Source organism: Chelonoidis abingdonii, unplaced genomic scaffold (assembly GCF_003597395.2).
Source record: "Chelonoidis abingdonii isolate Lonesome George unplaced genomic scaffold, CheloAbing_2.0 scaffold0015, whole genome shotgun sequence".
Classification (NCBI taxonomy): domain Eukaryota; kingdom Metazoa; phylum Chordata; order Testudines; family Testudinidae; genus Chelonoidis; species Chelonoidis abingdonii.
This window is the reverse complement of record NW_027424276.1, coordinates 24,991-48,460: the sequence shown is the minus strand read 5'-3', so window position 1 is coordinate 48,460 and position 23,470 is coordinate 24,991. Positions and strand designations below refer to the sequence as shown.

At 45.2% G+C, this 23,470-nt stretch overlaps 1 protein-coding gene across 1 annotated transcript; it reads left to right on the top strand.

Moving 5' to 3' along the window:
* The first annotated feature begins 16,553 nt into the window (after nucleotides 1–16,553).
* On the top strand, nucleotides 16,554–21,769 carry LOC116837093 (nuclear transport factor 2-like). The gene is made up of 5 exons (XM_032801251.2): nucleotides 16,554–16,641; nucleotides 18,934–19,051; nucleotides 20,018–20,089; nucleotides 21,178–21,276; nucleotides 21,579–21,769. The coding sequence occupies exons 2-5, from the start codon at nucleotides 18,953–18,955 to the stop codon at nucleotides 21,690–21,692; spliced, it is 384 nt and encodes a 127-aa protein (XP_032657142.1). The 5' UTR covers nucleotides 16,554–16,641; nucleotides 18,934–18,952; the 3' UTR covers nucleotides 21,693–21,769.
* The last annotated feature ends 1,701 nt before the right edge of the window (nucleotides 21,770–23,470 follow it).

The window sequence follows — 23,470 nt, the reverse complement described above, 5'->3', positions numbered from 1 at the left end:
CATTAGGAAAAACTTCCTGTCAGGGTGGTTAAGGACTGGAATAAATTGCCTAGGAAATCTCCATCATTGTTGATTTTTAAGCACAGGTTAGACAAACACCTATCATGATGGTCTAGATAAAATGATTTATTCCTGCCATGAGTGCAGGGGACTGGACTAGATGACCTCTCATGGTCCCTTCCAGACCTATGATTCTATAAATGGCCTAATCCTGAGAGGTGCTCAGCACTTACAACTTTACAGAATTCAGTAGGTGCACCCCAAATCAGTAAAGGTCTGAACCAGCTCCCATTCACTCCAAAAGGAGCTAAGATCAGAATCTAAATGTCCAAGACTTCACCCATGCAATGCCAGCATTTAAGATTTTAAACATACAAAGAACAAGAATTGCAGAGTTAAGGTTCCCAGAACAATTTTACTTCTACTCCCTTACCTGAACGTCTTGATGGTCTTTCATTAGGTTACCAAGTAACATAAAACACAGCAAGGTGCTCAGCAAATAGTTCTCCCATTTTATCATGTCCACCAATCCAAACCAATGGATTTTTACTCTGAATTTCTGGCTTTAGAAATAAAAATGGTGTTTTATGGGTGAATAGGATTTTGTGGCAGATATGCCTTTCCTAAGAATAAATCCGAATGCTGTGAAGCCCATATGCCAATTCTATAACTTCCACTAGTGTAACTCCAATAATGTAAATGGAGTTACTCCTTATACACACCAGTGTAAGTGAGTGAAGAATATAGCCCTCTAGTTGGTTGTAATGTCTTGAGTGGAGTGAGTAAAATTCTTGCTGGATCAGGTTCTTTCAACCACAGATATCCTAGTCAGCAGGGAAGCCACTTACCAATTCTGTAGGGAAATATTTAAAGATAGCAGAAGCACAAATGCTTTGTGCCAATAATAAAAGAGAGCAGGTTAGAGCAGCAGGGCTAATGCTGAGCACTCTCATCTTCTACTCAAATTAGCTACTCAAAGAATCAGGTCTTTATGCTCATATGACAATTCTTCACTTTTGAGGAATCTCCCCCATCTTAGATTTGATCCCAAAACTTCTAGGATCCCAAAGTGGTACGGTATCAACACCTATCACACCAAAGAAAAATTTTCATTGGCTGTAAAAAGTAGTTGCAATTATGTCTTCTACGCTTTCAACTACTATTGGTATATGACAGACCTCTATACCGCTCTGCAGGGACAACCTCTATATTTTACTGCAATATTAATTCTATCACCAAGAAATGGCCTTCATTCCCATCTCCACACAAACATGCAGAACTATGGTTAATAGCTGAAGATACTCATGGATGTAAAATTCATTAATGATTATTTTTGACAGTGATTTTTGAGATTTTCCCCTGTAATCCATGTTCTCTGGGTGGCCCAGCTCTACAGCCAGGGCTTTGGCTCTTGTGAAGTTGCCTTGTCTGACACAGACTCTCCTTTAACTCAAGCATGGCAATGAAGGGAGGAGCTTGTAATTGGCTTCAATGGGTGACCAATCATTTCTCTCTCTGGCTCCTGGATCCCCCTGCTACCTGGTTCCAAGGAGCTTGTACTGTAATCCAATTAACTTCTCCTTGAAGATTCTTTCAGGGCAGAAGATATCAAACAAAATGTGGGGAACCTGGCAAAAAGGAGCAAAATGGTGAATTCCAGGGAAAAGATGCTGAAGTCCACCGCACCTTGGAAAGATGGCAAATTCTGCAGCCATGATATGGGTCCACAAGGTCGTGGATGAGATGACTGGAGCACTTCACGCTTTTTAGAGCCATTGTTTCAGGCTGTCTGCAAACTCAAGTAGCCATCACAGTTTTGTTTACACTTGGTTCAAAAGTCTAAGGTTAACTCTGAATCGTAAGAGCTTGAAGCAATTTTTTTTTAAATGAAAGCAGATGCTGGATTAAAATTCTGTGGCAATTCTGTTATGGAATATACGGGACCCTGCTAACATCATTTATTTTGCTTGAGTAAAGGCCTGCCAACCAGCAAGCACCATATGAAGACCCTCAGGACAGGACTCAAAAGTGGAAAAAGCAAAACAACCCAAGAAGTGGAAGGATCCACTAGCAGAGTTCTTCCATCCTGAACAATATATAGTGTCTAATTGACAGAGGTGGGTTGGGAATGTGCTTGATAAACTTGTAGGAAATCAACCACTGAAAAAGAAATTCATGGATCCTCAAACCAGCTAACTCTTTCAAATACCCAGATGAGGATAACCAGTATGGATGCAAGGGGCACACCCTCACATTACTATGTCTATAAGGAAACTCTAGCAGACGTCTAAAAGAGCTTTGCCTCTAAGACATGGCAAGTATTACATATATTAACTTTATTTGGTGGAGATTAAGTGCTAGTTTGAATAGCATGGCAAGTGCTGTATTAGACATAGCTAACATTCATCAAAATGTTTTTCAGGTGAAGAACCAGAATGATAAGAAAGAGGTTGTGTGTTGAGGTTAACAATTGTACTCTGAACATATTGCTTCTGCAGGTCCATACTGTGAGTTTTCATGCCCAGCTAGGCAATGACCAACCCTACTGCAAAGTAATTACTTCTTGGGAGAGCATTTGCATAGTGGTGCTCCCTCCCAGCATTCTAGAACCCAAGGTGTAAAAGTCCCCTCTTCCCAAATGTCTCTGAGATACCTTCTATCTCCAGATACATCCCATAACTCTCCAAAGTAGAGGGGAAGAGCACCTGCTTTCTGAATATATTGATTCCACCAGGACAAAGAGTTATTTTGCTCAATAACATTATTCTCTTTCATGAGGTTGCCTCCATAGATCCTTACTGTTGGAGACTAGCTAGCACGGACAATCCTCAGAAGGAAGGCCGAGGAGTTCTTTTAACTCAAGTGTTATTGACACGCCACTTTCCCAAATGGAGCATTCAATCTGTACTGAAAGAATAATGCTTCATAAAGATATAATTCAGGTTCTATACTGCAGACCTAATCTATCTTCCCATATGAATAAAGGTTGCAGAAATGGCTTCTTTAGTAGAAAGAGCTTTATGTTTTCCTGTTACAGGAACTTCAGCAAACAACTTGTCTGAATACTGAATTTGATCAATTCAGATCATCTCTCTACTGAAAGTTATTAGCCCTTAGCTTTTTCATCAGAAGCCACAATCTTGTCTTGCTAGTTTCTGATTCCTAAGATGTGACACAAGGATCTGAACATCTTAGATCCAAATGAGGCCCTATCATCCTTGAACTTCTGGGATCCAACAAATAACCATAAGTCCTTAGATTAGAGAAGGCTACTTGCACTGGGGCATAATGAGAACCAACCTTTGCCTGAGTCTCTAATAGATTCATGCAGGATATAGGATGCCTGTTTGCCCCTTTGCTTTCTGTCCTTCTTAAAAATAGAAGCAGGTGGAACCAAGTACTGCTCAAACATTTAGAGACCCAGTTGGTCTACACACAGGGAAAGGATCCAAAGAGCTCCTGTTGTGATGGACGTGCCTTCTGCAACTAGGTTCAGATCATAAGAACCTCCCTGCAACACAGAGCTTGATCCTGATGCAGAGACCTAAAGAATCTCATGGCACCATGGTGACTGGGATCCTTACCCAGTGAATCTGATGACTCCTTAGGCAAAGACTCAGAAGCACCTTTGGGAACTATGATTCAATCCTGGAGCAGCTCAGCAGGGATATTTTGTAAGTCCTGAGCACCGACATCTTTCCTCATATGCCGTTGTAGAGGGAACCTAACAGTTAGACAAAGTCTAAACATGCAAATAGCTAATTACAAACCTACTGCTAGACAATACTTTGAACCAAACCAATAGAGTGATTATATAGCACAAATGCCAATGCAAGGAAAAGATTGGGTTCCTCACCTGCTCAGGCCAGTGACAAGAGAAGAACCGAGTGACAGTTTTGGGGTTGGGAAGTAGGAGAGTTGTCATACCTTTCGATTCTAGAATGCTGGACCAGACTGCTTTGGTGAGCTATTAGAAACAGGATGCCTATATCCTGGGCTCGAGTTTGTGAAACAATTAATGACAAAGAGTTGCAATGCTCTTGTGTTTGTCTGGCAAGGATAAGAGCTGTTTTGTAGTCATTGTAAATCTGCCTTGCCTGGGTGTTTTTGTGGGGCTTACAAAGTACCTTTTGAATGTAAAAGCAGTTGAAATGTCTAGATAATGGAGGCAGATTTTAATGACTAGCTTCAAAACTGAAACATGGAACTCGGCAGTCAATGTAGTTTTAAAAAAAAAGCACCAGTGTGATGGACAATTTTGCTGGAACACAAATCTATTTCTCATGCTGAAGTCTGCATTTCTCCTTATAAACCTAATGTTGATACAGTCCCTATATCAGTGAATAATACAAACATCCAAGAAACACTAACTTTGTTCCCTCTGCAGCAAAAAGGAACCGATTCAGGTGACACTCTGTCATGGAGGTTGTAAGACATGTTAATATGCTAGATACCATTCACATGATTATTGCTGTGTAGGGAGCTGTCTCTCAGACCTGTACTGTTCACTGTTTCCTTTAGTGTAGGTTTTATAGCTGAGCTGAAAACAATGATGAATAGTGGTGTAGATGATAACATCTCTCCATCAACAAGAGTGACACCCAAAATATTTAATATATGTGCTGACCTGGGACACACTCATCTGCCAATGAGTTCATGGATTCAGACATCGTAATAGAAATGAAACCAGAAACAGATGGAGGAAAACAGCTGATGAGACTATAGAATAGGAAGACGAAACACTTATGCCAATTCACAAAGAAACGCAGATGTGTCACTCGGTCTTATTTTCCCCATGTCCATGACGCAAAAATCAATACAAGATTCCAACTAGCACTCATTTAATCACTCGCAGTCTCATGCTCTGCCCTGCAGAAGCCATTAATAAGAGGAAAGTGGTTAATTTTTTCAGTGCTGGTTTATCTTTTTGGAGCTTTGAATATAATGACTGTACCATACAGTATACTGAGCAATGTTTTTATCTTTATACTTTTTACTTCAGACATACTGAAGGTAATTTTCATGGGCCTGGAACTGTATTGCTTTCTGTGCTAGCAAATAAGTATGCTGATAGGAGAGGAATCAGCGGTGGACTCTATATGCTTTGTTACATAGTTGAATAGTAGAGTGTAGCAATCAACCAAATGCAAGGATTAGATGGAAAACTGCCTAAATCTATCCTTTTAGCTAAATTCTATTGCAAACCAAATTAAAAAACAGAACAGTTGCAAACTAGGCCCTTCTTTACTCCTCTTCCACTAACCAGAATTCTGAAGTTAGTTTTCCTTTACAACAGCAGGTGACAATAACACCTAAAACAATGCAGGGAACGTACCTATCATCAATCATCACAGAGAAACAAAGAACTCTAAACTCAGATCTTAGCTAATAAAGACAAGCTGAAAAGCCTTTTAATACAAATTTTTGTTTGTAATTACAGATAAATCTATAACTTTCTTTAAGACAAACAGAATAGTGTTTTATGGATACATAACTGTGACTACATAAGAAGCCATCTTTCAACCTTATCTACATAAGAGCTATGCTTTTTTAATGTGTCACGATGTTTGCAACTGTAAAAAAATGCTATTTTTTCTCTTTATATTAATGAATTTGAATTAATGTTTTTTAAATTAGTTTCTCTTTTACATAAAAGGCATATTTTTCTACATAATTAAAATAATCTATACAGGGCAATATGTGTAGCTTAAAGATGTATCAGAAAAGCACAAATATATAAAAACTTTGTGAACTGAAAACATTAACAGAATAAAAATAAATGCTAACATTTTCAACTAGGCCTCTAAAAATTGTACCCACAAGTGTTGATTAGGTCCATGCATAAATCCTGCATATACAAGAACAAAGGTATTTTGTATGCATAAGTAGGGTAAATCAGCATCTAACTACCCAAATGGGCTAGGCAAACAAGTTTGCATGTGAAAATGTGAGTTTTACTTATGGGAAAAATGTAGGGGCAATTTCAAAGGCCTGTTTCAAACCTGTACCCCAAATATTTTAAATACCATTTTTCCTTTTCTTCTCCAAGAGTGAAATCTTCACATGCACAAGCATATCACTGAAATGTTAAAGACTCGAACTCACGATTTTGTAGTTTCCTAGCAAAAATTAATTACTTCAAACTTACATAAAGGTGCATCCTATATTTTTACAGAATACCATTCATCCCTGAGAATCCCAAAGCACACCATTGAAAAGTAGTTTTTAACAGTGCCCAGCGGAACTATAAGAGTTTAGGAATAAATAAAAATAACAAAATGACTGAATATAGATATCCAAAAGAAAACGCAGAAGCAATTTACCTAGTTTAAATTTCAGATGAATAACTATATGCAATAAGGTCATGGGGATTGACACCTTTATTCTTGTAAAGAGTGCTATTGGATCTTTAACAACAAAACCGGTCAGGGTCAGTTTTAGATGTAACACAAAAGATGGCATGTCAACAGCACAACACAGGAAACAGATTCAGTAGTGACACAGAAAGAGAAGTTTCAGAGTGATAGCAGTGTTAGGGCTTGGCTACACTGGAGAGTTGCAGTGCTGGTGGTGGCTTTACAGCGCTGCAACTAACACACTGTCCACACTTGCAAGGTACATCCAGCGCTGTATCTAGGGAGATACAGCGCTGGCTGTACTCTACCTCTGCCTGGGGAATAATGACTGCAGCGCTGTTATTGGCCTCCAGAGGTATTCGGAAGTATCCCAGAATGCCTGTTCAGCCACTCTGCTCATCAGTTCGCACTCTACTGCCCTGGCCTCAGGTGACCCACCCTTTAAATGCCTCAGGAATTTTAAAAATCCCCTTCCTGCTCAGCCAGGTGTGGAGTGCAATCAGTGAATCTTTCCAGGTGACCATGCCTCCACGCGCCAAACGAGCCCCAGCTTGGAGCAATGGTGAGTTGCTGGACCTCATCAGTGTTTGGGGGGAGGAAGCTGTGCAGTCCCAGCTACGCTCCAGCCGTAGGAATTATGATACCTATGGGCAGATATCAAGGGATATGATGGAAAGGGGCCATGACCGGGACGTGCTGCAGTGCAGGGTTAAAGTGAAGGAGCTGCAGAGTTCCTACTGCAAAGCCCGTGAGGGAAAACGCCGCTCTGGTGCTGCCCCCACGACCCGCCGTTTTTATAAAGAGTTGGATGCTTTGGGAGACCCCACCGCCAATCCGAGGACCACAATGGACACTTCAGAGCGGGGGCGGGAGGCGGAGGAGGAGGAGTGGGGGAAGGAGGAAACCGAAAGTGAGGGTACTGGAATGGGAGGAGACTCCCCGGAGTCCCAGGAAGCATGCAGCCAGGAGTTCTTCTCAAGCCAGGAGGAAGATAGCCAGTCGCAGCAGCCAGTACTTGGTGAAGGACAAGCAGAGGAGCGGGCTCCTGGTAAGCGGCTTGTATTTTCAGGATGGAAATGTTTCGGGAGAGGAGGGAGGGTTAGAGCTGCACGCATGCATGCCTAGATGTGGAATAGCCCATTGATGTGGTCTATCACGTCGCGGTAATTGGCATCGGTAATCTCTTCAAAAGTTTCAGCCAGAGCGTGGGTAATGCGCTTGCGCAAGTTTATTGGGAGAGCCACTGTGGTCCTTGTCCTAGTCAGGCTAACGCATCCACGCCACTGTGCCGCGAGGGGTGGGGGGACTATTGCTGCACACAGGCAAGCTGCATAGGGGCCAGGGCGGAATCCGCATTGCTGTAGAAGACCCTCCTGCTCTTTCCCAGGTGACCGCACAGCGAGATTATCTTGCAGGATCAACTCTGTTGAATGTTGGAGATGTTCAGTGTAGGTGCCCCTGGCAGCTGTTGCTTTCCCAATGCACGAACCCAGTACAGCCAGAAGCAATCATTCCCCCCTTCCCAGGTAGACCCGCAGCAGTGAGCTATCTTGCAGGATTCAACTTCCTGTTAAATATTGGAAACTGTTCGTGTAGGTGCCCCCTGCAGCTGTTTGCTTATCCCCATGCACAGAAACCCAGAATACCACCCACCAAGCAAATCATACCCACTGTACCCAGGTATCCGCAGCAGCAAGATATCTTGCGGCATCAACTCCTGTTGAAAATGTTGGAGAACTGTTCAGTTAGGTGCCTCCCTGCAAGCTGTTTCTTTCCAATGCACAGAAACCCCAGTACAGCCAGAAGCAATCAATCAGTCTCCCTTACTCACCATTTCGGGGCTTCCTGTGCGTTCTGTGCTCTCTCTTTGGCAGGGAATAATTATGCTATTGTTGAGACAGTAAACTCCTTCATGTGTGGAATAACTTTGAGATATAACACATGCTGCCTCTGTTAACTGTGCCATTTTTGCCTTTCTACAGCAACCTTGGCACTTCTCGGAGCCCGCTATTGAAATCAAGCAGCTGAAAGACTCCAGAAACCTCCGAAAACCGCAAAAAAGCAAAGACCTGACTTGCAAGACAGTTATGGATCACTCCGCAGGAATGAAAAATGCAGACTGGATGGAAAAGGAAAGTCAGGATTTGGTCAGAGAAACGCAGCGGCCAGGAACAAAAGCACAAAGCAGCTGATAGCCATCCTGGAGCGGCAAGCGGACTCTATACAGCGTCTGTGTAGCATGCAGGCAGAGCACTACCATGCCCCGCCCTCGTGCCAAAGCTCTTTCACTTGTGTCCCACATGTCGCTCAAACCCCCTTCCCCAGCACCAGGTTCTACCACCACCACCAGCTGCCTCCAACAACTGATCGTTCACCACCAGCCCGAAGAACTCGACCCTTACCCTTGCACTCCAACCCATCACCAGAGCGTATAGGCAGAGTGCAGCAGGTATCGACAGCCACTCCAGACAGGACATATTCAAACTGTGACCGGACAGTTCCCCCACCCACCCCTTGCCCTTTTAGGTTTGCAAAATGTTTGTGTCTGTCAGGAAGTTATTCTTCAATAAATGAAATCTTGGCTTTGACAACACGTTCTTTATTATGCAAGAAGTAAAAAGAGCCTTAGCGCAGGAAAGAACCACAGGCCGCCACAATCAGTTAGGAAAACAGATTCCTATAACATTCGCAACACTGCCTTCACGTCCCGTGCAAGGCACCCAAACATGCTGTTGCTTCAGCCCTCAAATTCCTCCTCAAGCATCCCATCTTGAAAGCCCGTGCTGGGCCGCTCTCTAGTAGCCCTGCTCTCTGGTGTGCAATTCAGCTCCCAGGGCAGGCGTTGACCTCAGAGGCTCCATCTGCGAATGGTTCACCCTTCCCTCACAAATATGCATGGAGGGTACCAGCTACGCGGATCATAACACAGGGAATGCTGCTTTCCCCCAAGCTAGCTTCCCATAAACGAGATTGCCAGCGACCTTTAACATGGCCAAAACGCCTCCCATAGTCATGCAGCACCGGCTCAGCCTGTAAGTTGAACCGGTCCTTGCCTTGTCAAGCTTCCCCTGTATACGGTGTCATGACCAAGGCATTAATGGGTAAGCGGGGTCTCCAAGATCACAATGGCATTTCAACGCTCCCCTAGCAATCTCCGGTTCTGGGAAAAGTTCCTGCCTGCAGCTTCTGAACAGCCAGTGTTCCGAAGATGGTGCATCATGCACCTTACCAGGCCAGCCTGTGTTAATGTCAATGACAACACCACAGTGACCACAAGCGCCTGGAGAACCACTAGAGAAATATCCCTTCCAATATGTATTCGGATGCCAGGTGGGGTGCTGCCAGAATAGGAATATGCGTCCCATCTATTGCTCCTCCACAGTTAGGGAAACATTTGTGCAAAGCCATCCAGAAGTCCTGCACGTTCCCAGGAGTCATGGGTCTTCTTAGCAGGATCCGATAAATGGCCCTGCAAACTTGCATCAAAACGATCCCAAGTCGACTTTCCTACCCCAACTGGTTCCCGACCAATCGGTAGCTGTCTGGAGTTGCCAGCTTTCGAACTGCAATAGCCACCCACTTCTCCACCGGCAGGGCAGCTCTCATCTCAGTCCTTGTCGCCGCAGGGTAGGGGCGAGCTCTCACACAGTCCCATGAAGTGGCTTTTCTCATCTGACAGTTCTGCAGCCACTGCTTGTCATCCCAGACTTCCTGACGATGTGATCCCACCACTCAGTGGTGGTCTCTCCCGAGCCCAAAAGTGGCGTTCTACGGTGCCTGAGCATTTCACGGAAATGCTCAGCAGCCGTAGAACGCCACTTTTGGGCTCGGAAACCACCACTGAGTGGTGGGATCGTCAGACTCCTCCATCACTACCTCGCATTCATCGTCAGATCCTCATCACTTTGGATCATAAGGAATAGCTCAGCTGCCAAACGTGATGTGCTGGCAAGACTCATCAGCATACTCTCAGCAGTTCGGGCTCCATTTCCATAGAAATCGCCGCTGCACACAAACCGTTGAGAGAGTCAAGATGGCACCAAACTGGACGGAAAAACAGGGATTACTGGGATGTGAAGCGCGATCATAGAGGCAATTGGGACAGAAAGCGAATGAACTCGCACCTCCGCCCCCTTCCACAACCCATGTGCCAAAATAGGACGAGGTGCTCTGTGGGATAGCTACCCATAATGCACCACTCAACAGCAAAGCCCACCCCACAGTGCTGCAATGCTGCAAATGTGGCCACACTGCAGCGCAGGTAGCTGTCAGTGTGGCCACACTGCAGCGGCTTTTCTACACAGCTGTACAAGCCAGCTGTAACTCCAGCGCTTATACACCTGCAGTGTAGCAAGGCCTTAGACTGTATCAGCAAAAAGAACAAGGAGTACTTGTGGCACCTTTCGCATAAGCTTTGTGGGCTGAAATCCATTCATCGGATGCATGCAGTGGAAAATACAGTAGGAAGATATATATATATTATATATATATATATACACAACACACAGAGAACATGGGGAAAAAGTAAAAACTATTTCCTCATGCTAATTTTTTCCCTTACTGTTACTCACATTCTTGTCAAACTGTTTGAATGGGCCATCCTGATTATCTTACAAATATTTTTTCTCCTGCTGATAATAGCCACTTTAATTGACTTAGAATATTAAGGTTGGAAGGGACCTCAGGAGGTGATCTAGTCCAACCCCCTGCTCAAGCAGGGCCATCCCCAACAGAATTTTTACCCCACTTCCCTAAATGGCCCCTTCAAGATTGAACTCACAACCCTGGTTTGTCTTGTTAGAGTGGTATGGCAACCCCCATCTTTCATGTTCTCTGTGTGTATAATCTTCCTACTGTATTTTTCACTGCATGCATCTGATGAAGTGGGTTTTAGCCCACGGAAGTTTATGCCCAAATAAAGTTTAGTCTCTAAGGTGCCACAAGGGGAGAGGGATAGCTCAGTGGTTTGAGCATTGGCCTGCTACACCCAGGGTTGTGAGCTCAATCCTTGAGGGGCCATTTAGGGATCTGGGGCAAAAATCTGGCTGGGGATTGGTCCTGCTTTGAGGCGGGGTTAGACTAGATTACCTCCTGAGGTTCCTTCAATCCTCGTAGTCTATGATTTTAAGTACTCCTCATTCAGCAGCAAACAGTGCCCCTCTGCAGCAGACAACCCACACAAAGAAGCATGCTGGATTATCTGTGTCCATGTAACGCCATTCATGTATTGATCCCATTCGGCAGGTGGTAACCGATGAGATCAGCATCGCGTGGTATCGAGGGCTTGGCTACACTGGAGAGTTGCAGCGCTGGTGTGGTTTCAGTGCTGTGCAATTACTCTGTGTCACACTTGCAAGGCACAGCCAGTGCTGAACTCCTGGCTGCAGCACTGGCTGCACCTGGTCTGCTTGGGGTGTAACGAGTCCAGTGCTGGTTGATGCTAGCGCTGCTCATCAGTGTGGCCCGCAAACGCTGTTATTGGCCTCCAGGGTATTAGGAGGTATCCCAGAATACCTTTTCAGCCACTCTGCTCATCGTTTCGCACTCCACTGCCCTGGGCTCAGGTGACCCGCCCTTTAAATGCCCCGGGAATTTTAAAAATCCCCTTCCTGTTTGCTCAGCCAGGTGTGGAGTGCAATCAGTGAATCTTTCCAGGTGACCATGCCTCCACGCGCCAAACGAGCCCCAGCATGGAGCACTGGCGAGCTGCTGGACCTCATCAGTGTTTTTTATGAGGAAGCTGTGCAGTCACAGCTGCGCTCCAACCATAGGAATTATGATACCTATGGGCAGATATCAAAGTCCATGCTGGAAAGGGGCCATAAACGGGACGCGGTGCAGTGCAGGGTTAAAGTAAAGGAGCTGCGGAGTGCCTATTGCAAAGCCCATGAGGGAAACCGCCGCTCTGGTGCTGCCCGCACGACCTGCCGTTTTTACAAGGAGCTGGATGCGATACTTGGGGGTGACCCCACTGCCAATCCGAGGACCATGATGGACAGTTCAGAGCAGGGAGAGGAGGGAGAGGGGGAGGGGTAGAGGAAACTGAGAGTGAGGGTACTGGGGTGGGGGGAGACACCCCGAAGTCCCAGGAAGCATGCAGCCAGGAGCTCTTCTCAAGCCAGGAGGAAGGTAGCCAGTCGCAGCAGCTGGAACTTGTTGGTGAAGAAGCAGCAGAGGAGCGGGTTCCCGGTAAGCAGCTTTTAGTTTAAGGATGGAAATGTTTTGGGAGAGGAGGGAGGGGTTATGGCTGCATGCATGCATGCCTAGATGTGGAATAGCCCATTGATTTGGTCTATCACGTCTTGGTAATCGGCCTCTGTAATCTCTTCAAAAGTTTCAGCCAGAGTGTGGGAAATGCGCTTGCGCAAGTTTATAGGGAGAGCCACTGTGGTCCTTGTCCTAGTCAGGCTAACGCGTCCGTGCCACTGTGCCGCGAGGGGTGGGGGACTATTGCTGCACACAGGCAAGCTGCATAGGGGTCAGGGCGGAATCCGCATTGCTGGAGAAGACCCTCCTGCTCTTCCCAGGTAACCCGCAGCAGCGAGATATCTGGCAGAATAAAATCCTGTGGAAAAGGCAGGGATAGTGTTCAGTGCAGGTCCTCCCCGCAGCTCTCTGATTTCCCCAATGCACAGAAACCCCAGTGCAGCCCTGACCCGAGCAGTTGCCCTTCCCAGGTGAGCCGCAGCAGCAAGATGGCTTCCAGGAGTAACTCCTGTGGCAAATGTAGGGGTAGTGTTCAGTGCAGTTTCCCCCCAGCTTCTCTCTGCTTTCCCCAATGCACAGAAACCCCAGTGCAGCCCTGACTCAAGCAGTTGCCCTTCCCAGGTGAGCCGCGGCAGCGAGATGGCTTCCAGGAGTAACTCCTGTGGCAAATGTAGGGGTAGTGTTCAGTGCAGTTTCCCCCTAGCTGCTCTCTGCTTTCCCCAATGAACAGAAACCCCAGTGCAGCCCTGACTCAAGCAGTTGCCCTTCCCAGGTGAGCCGCGGCAGCGAGATGGCTTCATTAATCACACATTCCCCATTACTCACCTTGTCTTCGCTGCTGTGGCCTCTCTGTGCTATGTTTGCTATGTGTAAAGGATGTTACAAATGAGACTAAAAACTCCTTAACTGTGATCAAAAACAATGCAGCCTCTGTAATAAATGTTTCTATTTCTGTTTTTTTTCTAAGTGTCCTTGAATAGTACCAGTAATCCACCATCCCCATTACAGACTGCTGAAAAGCTACAGAACCTGAGGAGGAAACCAAGAAAAAGCAAAGAAGATTTGGTGAAAGCAGTTATGAATCAGTCTGCCAGAGAGAGTAAGAGGCTGCAGGACTGGAGAGAAAAAATTCAGCAGTGGAGAGAAACAGAAAGCAGGAGAAAGGAATTGGCTAAGAAGAAAAGCAACAAGCAGCGATAAGCCTCCTGGCGGCGCCAAACGGAGTGTATGCAGCCACTCAATACAGCCATGGCAGGCAAGAGCACTAACCATCTCCCCCCTCAAAGCTCTCTCCTTGTGCCCCAATGTCAGCTCAAAACCCCCTTTCTCCAGCATCCAGGTTCTTACCCATGCAGCTGCCCCCAGCACCTGTAACGTTCACTCTACCACCCTGGAGAACTACGACCCTACCCTCTGCACTGCAACCCCCATCACCAATGCAGCATTTTCATCCGAAGTGCAGCAGGCATGCAACAGGCACTCCAGGAGGAAATATTCAAACTCCTGACTGTACAGTTCACGACCCTACCTCCCCTGTCCTTTACTACTGTTCTTTCAAATAAATGATTTTCTTCTTGGCTTTTAAAACAGTCTTTATATTGCAGAAAGCTGAAAGATAGTGTACCCCAAGGAAAAAACAGGGCACTGGCAAATCATTGTAACCACTGCACTTCATTCCCAGGTCAAGCACCAAACATACGGTTGGCTTTCAAGCCTCAAATTCCTCCCTCAAGGCATCCCTAATCCTTGTAGCCCTGTGCTGGCCTCTCTAGTACCTGCTTCTGCGCTGTGCAAATTCAGCATCCGCGGCGTTGAACCTCAGAGGTCCATTCCTCACTGAATGTTTCACCCTTCCGCTTCACAAATATATGGATGGGTACAGCACGCGGATATAACCACAGGGAGGCTTGCTTGCCCCCAAGTCTACGCTTTTCCCATACAGAGATCACCAAGCGGCCCTTATTAAATGCCAAAAGCGCACTCCAAGTATTCAGCACCGGCTCAGCCTGTAAAGTTGAACCGGTCCTTGCTCCGTCCCAAGCTTCCCTGTATACGGGTTTCATGAGCCAAGGCATTTAACAGGTAAGCAGGGTCTCGCAAGGATCACAATGGGCATTTCAAATCCCCTACTGCACTCCGTCTGGGAAAATAAGTTCTGCCCTGCAGCTTCCTGAACAGGCCAGTGTTCCGAATAGATTGTGTGGCATCATGCCCCTTCAGGCCGCTGTTGTTTAATGTCATGAAACGACCCACAGTGATCCACAAGCGCCTGGAGAACCATGGAAAATCTCCTTCCAGATTAAAGTATCGGATGCACAGGTGGGAGTGCTGCCAGAATAGGAATAATGCCGTCCATCTATTGCCCTCCAACAGTTAGGGGAAAACCCATTTGTGCAAAGCCATTCAGATGTCCTGCACGTTCCCAGAGTCATGGGCTTCTTAGCAGGATCCAATAAATGGCCCTGCAAACTTGCATCAAAACATCCCAAGTCGGACTTTCCACTCCAAACTGGTTCCCGGCCAGTCACGTAGCTGCCTGGAGTGCCAGAATTCCAGACTGCAATAGCCCCTCGCGCTTCTCCACTGACAGTGCAGCTCTCAATCTCACTGTCCTTGCGCTGCGGGGTGGGTGTGAGCTCTGACACAGTCCCATGAAAGTGGCTTTTTCTCATCCGAAAGTTCGCAGACCACTTGCTTGTCATCCAGACTTCCATGACGATGTGATCCCAGTCCACTCAGGTGCTTGTTTCCAAGCCCAAAGGCAGCGTCCACGGTGCTGAGCATGTCCGTTACGGCACATGAACACAATTTTGAAGTGTCACGACGCATCAGGTGACTCGATATCATCGTCAAATCCTCACTGCACTTTGGGAGCTGAAGGAATAGCTCAACTGCCAAACGTGATATGCTGGCGACATTCATCAGCAAAGTCCTCAGCAGCTCGGGCTCCATTTCCCACATAAATCGTGCTGCACAGAGACTCACAATGGTGCCAGACTGTTGGGATGTGAAGCGATGCACCATGAGGCGTTGGGACAGGAAGCGGAATGACCTGCACCCTTCCGTCCCTTTCCCACAACCAATGGTGCCAAAATGGGATGAAGTGCTCTGTGGAATAGCTGCCCACAATGCACCACTCCCAACAGCGCTGCAAATACTGCAAATGTGGCCACACTGCAGCGCCGGTAGCTGTCAGTGTGGCCACATTGCAGCGCTGTCCCTATACAGCTGTACCAACACAGCTGTAACTCCCAGCGCTGCACATCTCCAAGTGTAGCCATACCCTGAGTTTCACTTCTAACGTGGATTAGTTTGCTTTGCTTGACACATGCACTCACCTCCAGAAGTGTTTGAAAAAGGGGGAAATAGCGCAGAGGGAGGTCCCTATTTCCAGTATGCGGGACTAATCCACACGGACTGGCAAAGACGCCATGCAACTATCTGCAGGGACTGGGCGTCTATCTTCAGCCTAAGCGCCTACGGCAGCCCATGCCTCAGCAGATGCATTCCCGAGCCTCGCTGGTAGCACGGGGACAGCATCTCTCGTCGGTGTCTCCAGTGCTCTCATATGGGAGCAGTTCTCCTGCAGGAACCACAACAGGTTTCCCGCTGACCTCGCAGCCTGCCAGTCACAACAAAGTCCTTAGTGGCCGAGTAACTATAAATTCAATTGCTCGTGTCGATAATAGCTGCACTCGGCCCCCCCCCCCAGCTGCAGCGCTTATACTCACCGCCTCGCAAGAGGGGCCAGAAGCGGCGCTTGCCCAGCAGCGGCGCTAGAGACAGGAGCAGTTTCGCTTCTCAGTAGGAGCTGCTGACAGAGCCGCTGCTGGCCACCCTGGGGACTTCGATTACAAATCAAACCCGGCTCCGGGGCGCCACCTACCGGCTCGCGAGCTGGGCCACAAATACCACGTGCGCAGCAGCCGCCGGAGCGGAGCGGGGCTCCCAGGCAGCGCCGGGCGGTAAAACAGCGCGCGCGCCGGTCGAGAGCGGCAGCCGCTGGCTGCGCTGAGCGGAGTCTGGGAACTAGTCGCGTTAGCAGCGCGGTGCAGCAGCAGCGCAATTTCTTCCGCAGGCTAGTCGTGCGGCAGGGGGGACCCGCTGGGGGCGGGATGGGTGGTGGCTGGTGCAGGGTGTGTGCCCCTTGCTCTTCCCTTCCTCAGGTCTCTGGTTGCACGTGCGCTCGGCTGCCCCGCGTCAACCCACTGACTGGTTGCTTTTTGTTTTCTAGGGGGAAGAGATTTGGGCGCCTGTACCTTGAGTCTGGTGCAGGCAGCCTGTGCGCCCAGCTCTGGAGTGGGACCGGAGGCTGTCCCGGGGCGGGGGTTTATTGCCTTAAAGGAGGTTTTGCCAAATTCCTAGGTGCTGCACAGCGCTTGGCTTGGCAAACTGCCGCCAGCTCGACTCCCTTTGCCCTGCTGGGAAGGCGTTTACACACAGCAGCGGGGGGACCCATTTTCTTAAACCCGCGCAGTGTCTGAAGAGCTCCAGGAGAGTAAGACCTGAAATCTCTTTCGCTAAGTTAGTGGTGTCCCCTGGAGTACGGAGCATTGACGAAGGACTTAAAAAAACCACAACACCCTGCGTAGTGAGAATTACTCTATATAATGTGTTCAGGTTACAGGTGAACAACCGCTAGCCCTGGTGCTCTTCAGGTCATTGTCATGACTAAAGATCTTGTGGACCAAACTGCTCCCAGTGGCACCTGTGCCACTCCTTGTGGTTATTGGGGTTGCACACATGAAACTGGCTGTAACTTAAAAAACCAAGGGGTTTTGTTCACAAAAATGGGAGAGAATCTGCTTCTCCCTCAGTCTTAGGCTTTGTCTATACTAAAAAGTTAGGTTGGTTTAACAATGTTGGTCAGGGGTGTGAAAAATCAATGTTCCTGAGCAGTGTTGTTAAACTGACCTAAATTCCCATGTAGAGGGTGCTAGATCTTCCATCCACCTAGCTACTGCCTCTTGGGGAGGTGGATTACCTAGGCCAATGGAAGAACCCATTGTAGTGTTAAGTGTAGACAGGCCCTTCTGAGTTGGTGGATCTGTAGGCCCAACTGTTAAAGGGCAGCCCAAATTTAAGTCACTACCATCAACAGATGTTCTTTCCACACATTTTCTTCCTGTAAGAACAAGTTTGCTTTTCACAGTAGAACTGAACTTTAAGAGCTTAAACCTATGGAGTCTTCATTTCTGTAAAGTCTTTCATGTGTCAAATCAGAGCTTCAAGTTTAGTCACACTTTCAATTATCCAACTTTCCTATCCTCTATCTTGTGCAGGTGGTGGGTCCCTTAAGATTTCTAGTTTGGAGAAGGGCATTTTGGGTAATAGGCAATGCATGTTAGTGTAATGAGGTATCCATGAACAACAGCAAGAGAAAATTAGGAGTTTTGTTTTGTTTAAACTCACAAAAATGCCCCACTTGAATGGAGATCCATTAGTCAGTTGTGGTGTACTTCTCATTTAGATATCTGTGCATAATACATCCAAAGCACCCTACTTAAGTTTATTTTTGAAAATTCTGATAGACCATGTGAAAGTCTCTCAGCATGCCTCATTTTAGCTTTCTGTTTAAAATTTAGATGTGAGCTAAACTTGAAATAAAGTTATTAAAAAATGAAAGGGTCTGAGATGGGCTTGTGGGTGTGTAAGAGGGCTGTCTTCCAATACTGAAGTTAAATAAACTTGTGAATGTGTTTACAAGACTACAACAAAAGACGGGAAAGCATTAAGGCCTCAATCCTGCAATGAGCTCTGTGCAACCATATGTCCATTGAAGTCAATGGAACTTTACACTTGCACAGGGGAGCACCCACAAGCAACTTGCTGCTGAATTGGGACTTAAACTGGCAGCTGAATTGCCTTAAAGAATCTTTATGATGGGATTCTACTTCAAATAGTAAGTAAGATGATACATAATGAATGTTGTGCCTACTCACCAAGTGTACTGCAGAAAAGGAGATGTTCTCTTCTCTTCTATTTCCAATTTTCTCTTCAGTTTTCACTTTGGTAATTTAGGATTGTAGACCAGTGATACTCAGACCTCAGTGGTTCTGGAGCCAAATTAGAGATCAACATTACCCGAAGAGCCACAGTAGTGTGAATTCATTGTTTCATTTACTGTAGTACTAGATATTCATATTTAAACAGTATGGCAGGGGAAATATTTTGTGTGTAGATATAGATAGATATCTTACCTACAATTGGTTAATAACATAGTAAAAGCATCCTGATTGGTTAGTTAAATCAGTGTTTTAATTTGTGCTGCAGAGAGCTGCAGGACACACGTTAAAGAGTGGCTTGTGAGCCTCAGTCTGAGTATCACTGTTTTAGACTTAAAACTTCTAAACATTTGCCTTCTTGACAGACTTAGACAAAGAGCAAGAATGGCAGAGAGACCCATGTGGGAGCAAGTTGGAACAAGTTTTGTGCATCTCTATTACCAGCATTTTGATTCCAGTAGAGTAGAGCTAAGTGCTCTCTATGTAAGTATCAGTTTGACTTTGCTCAAACTTTTAACTTCCTCATTGATCATTTTGAATGATGAGTTATCGACTTGATATATTCTGCTTCCACTTCCACTATAAAGACAGTAGCTTGTATGAGGCAATGTTTCTGTCTTGGATAGAATGGAAGCAAGTACCTATCCCCCACCAATTCTAATTCCTTAAACTGTCATTTTACCCTATAAATTATGAGTATTGGTAAATATTCCTCTCTTCTGTCAGCAATTGTGGGGTTGATTTTTTTTTTTTAAATCCATTTTTTTGAGTAGCAGAAATGTCAGGGTTGAGGGAGTGGGAGTTGTTTCACTTGGTGGAGAACTTGAACTATGAGAAATCTGTCATGGTGAAGAAGCATCAAAAACTAAAAGGGGCAGTGGTGAAATTTTTTGCCTTTTTTTTTTTTTAATTTTCTTAACTACTTGATTCTGCCATTCTTCTATATGAACTGTAGGCCCACTTAAGATCTCTGTGGGGAAACAGGAGGAAGTTCTAAAATGAGGTGAGGATTGAATAGGAAAACCCTACAGCCCTAGTGTAAGTGATGGCACAAGCTAGGCCAAAAATAGAATGGGTGGGTCTACTTCATGAAAGCTTGCTTGACTCTGCCAATATCTCCCTTTCTGATCACAAGCTGTACCATTTTTGATAACTTATTAGTTATGTTCTGCATAACTTCCAGTTGTAACAAATACTCATTTGCTAGTGACTAAATTAGATTAACGAACGCTTCACGTGTATCTCTAGGATTCTTTAAGCCAGTGTTTCTCATGGACCAGTGCTGGTCCCGGAGATTTCCCTGACACAGTTTAGGAAGGCAGCAAACTGGTACCTACGATCAAAAAGGTTGAGAACACTGCTTTAAGCTACATCCCTCAGACCTTTCAATCTTACCTCATGTCTGTAGCATAGACATGAATGACTTAGACACTTTGTTCTCTTTTTCAGACAGATGCTTCTTGCTTGTCCTGGGAAGGACAGCAGTTCCAAGGAAAAACAGCCATCATGGAAAAGTTGATGGTACACTTTTGTATATATTAAAAGTGGTTTTAAAAAAAAACCCTCTGAACTGCTTTGTCTCAGGATTCAAAAACAATGAAACCCCGCATGCTTCCATGTGATTACAGGTAGTAGAGAGAACACCTGTGTCTGAGTTGCAGAACTTTTCAGAGTTCAAAAAAATCTGATTGCTGCAATGTTAAAATTGCATCATAAGGTTCCATGTTTGTTCAATAACATCTGCTTAATTTACAAGTCAAATGTGTTTTTTCAAAGTGCCAGCACCTCAAAGTTAAGCAGTGTTCTTTCCTCTATCACAAATAAGATGTTTTGCAGGCTGAATTCAGCCCTCTGTTATGCCTGAGAAACTTTATTGTTACTGTAGTTGAAACTTAATGAACAGCTCTGTTGATGGATGAGGCAGTATAAAATCCAACTTATGTCTGCTCTGCTAACAGGAATTAAACATAGTAAAATTGTCAGTAAGTTTCAGCAGATAGGATTCTGAATACACACGGGAAATAAGAGTAACTGAGTAAGAGGGTGCCATTTCTTAAAATAATCACTTTTTAGTTTCAGAGTACATGGTACAAAAGTGTTACGCTGCAGCATATTTAAACACTTTTTACGACTTTCTTAATATCTGATGCTTTTTTTTGGTCTTTTTTGTTAAAGAACCACATACTGTACATAGATCTTTATGCCAGCTGACCTCATGGAAATTGGTTGTCATGTGATATGAGGAAAGAAATATTTAGAAAATGTTTTCCCTGCAAGATCATTGAGCAGGATTATTGTACAGTGCAGAGGGGAGGGATTTCTATTGCCTCACTTACCACAATACATTTTCCTAAAACACAATATTATAGTTAACTATACTAAATGTTGACTTTTTTCCATCAGATTTGCTTTTGTTTGCACTATTAAGATCTGACATTCATATCGCCAATTAGTATTTTGTGTATTAGCTGCATTGTATGTCTAACTGCCTTGGATCAGGGACCATGTACAGTACCAAGTGCACTGCTGGAGCAGAAATATTAATGGAGTGAAATACTTGCATTAATATGTTTAGTTTGTGAATTTCTTTTTTAATCCCTCCTAAACAGAGCCTTCCATTCCAAAAAATCCAACACAGCATAACATCTCAAGATCACCAACCAGCACCTGATAACTGTATACTTAGTATGGTGGTTGGTCAGCTGAAGGTGAGACTAGCAAACTGTAATGCTTTGACTAGTATATAAGGAGAAGCTTGTTGGTCTTTGAAATATTCCATTTAGAAATACTGCATTCTGCTACTGCATTTAATTTTTTTTTAACTAAAAAATTCCTGTTTGAGCCTGAGGTACTACAACTAATGCTGCATCTTGATGTCAGTTGAATAGACTTGAAAACAAAGGCAGTGGATATTTAATTGATACATGCTATGCTAATAGACTTGAGTAGTTTGAGGGGGTTTGGCTTGGACTTCCTACTTCTAACTAACATTTTTATTTTATTTGTTTAGGTAGATAATGACCCAGTGATGGGGTTCCACCAGCTGTTTGTTCTCAAGAATATTAGTGACAATTGGGTTTGCACCAATGACATATTTAGACTGGCCCTGTACAACTTTGCTTGAATTTTCTGTTCTCAAATGTCTGTTTCTATTGCCACTTTCAAATCTGACACACAAATAAATAAATTGTTGTTTAACTTGTTCTGTGGTGATTTATGCAGTCTGTTGATCAAAAGACCATGCACTTGCTAGCCTGTGCTTCTCTTCCCTTCTCCTAACCGTATCTTGGTGTAATATTGGCTTGTAAACTGTAGATAGCAGAAATGTGCATTGTTTCTATATGATCATAATGATAGTAAATTGTAGCCTCCAGAAACTTGCTATATATGAACTATAGCTTTCTAGAAAAGAATTGGCAGCACAAACACCATGTAAGCATTTTGTGGCTATGGGATGATTAGTGGTTGTATCTCATGAAATGCACTTTTCAAATCTGGTACTTTCAGAGAATGTGAAAGTAGTGCAACCTGCTATAAAATTTGTATATGAACATATGAAGTAGCGGTAAGTGCTCCCATTACAAACTTCAGGCCATATTCTCCCTCCTTGTCATATAGATCTGCACAAGAGGGAGGAGAGAGCACCTAAAGCACTTTCACAGATTAAAGTCAGGCCTTCCATTTTCTGTTCCCTGATTAATTATTCAGTGTACAGGAGCATTTACAGTATGCTAGACCTTCTCCAAACACAGAGGAAGACATGTATGTACTTGGAAGCAGCGACCTCTGTAAAACAGAGGAAGGGAATGGCAATGGGACACACTATTCAAGCAGACTGATAAGGCTGATAGGCACAAGTCTTATTAAAATTTTGGTTGTGTCTTTTTTCCTTAAACACTAGGACCTGGATCCAGATCCACAAAAGTACTTAAGTCCTAATTTTTAGGCACCATTGTGATTTGCAAAATCCCCACTCAGGAGCCACTCAACCACATAGTCACCAAAATTCACTCGGTGTCTAAATTTGTACTGTGCATGTTCCCTTGCTGCTTCTGGGCATGCCCACTGCTGCCTCACTTTAGGTATCTAGACACCTAAGCTCTACAAACCAGGGAAAGATAGATGAAGGAGCACATATTTCATCCTGGGGCCTGATCTGGTAGGCATGGTCAGAGGCTCTTGTGTTCCACTGTGGATAAATACCTTGAGTCGAGTCAGAGAGCTTCTCTAGCCTGGAGTTTTGGGCACCAGCATAGGAGGTGGGAGATCCAGGGGCCAGTTGCCCTGCTCCAGTGACTACTTACACACAGCAGCATAGATTCCTCAGGAGAGGTTGCAGGCTACAGGATATCCTGTAGCTCAGTGGTTAGAACCCCCTCAGAGAGAGGATTTGAACAGAGTCTTCCTTTCTGATAGGGGGAGGAATTGAACCCAAGTCTCTTACATCCCAGGTGATTGTGCTAACCACTGGGCGAAAAGTTAAGGGGAGCATTGCTTCCTCTGGTTGTTTTGCTTGGAGAGAAGTGTCTGCCTCACTCTCTTAAAAGAAGACAGGTGTGTAAACCACCTGACTCCAAGAGGGATTCCTGATAACAGGCACCTATCACTGCTAATCTCCTAGAGAGGGGCAGGCCTTAGAGCACACCCCTCTTGTCAACATCTTCCATTGGCTAGTTTAGGCAGCTACCCCCATTCAGACGCACCTACTTTTCTCCATTAATTGTACAGGGAGCCTACATACCTAACTCAGGTTCCTTTGATTCTCCTGGTGCCTAAAAGTTAGGTATGGATTCAGGCCCTGAGTCCTCATGTTGAGTTAGTAATTCACTCTGCTAGTAGCCCCATTGGTTTCAGTGGAACTACTTGACAGACTAAGATACTACGTAACATGAGTAAAGATTA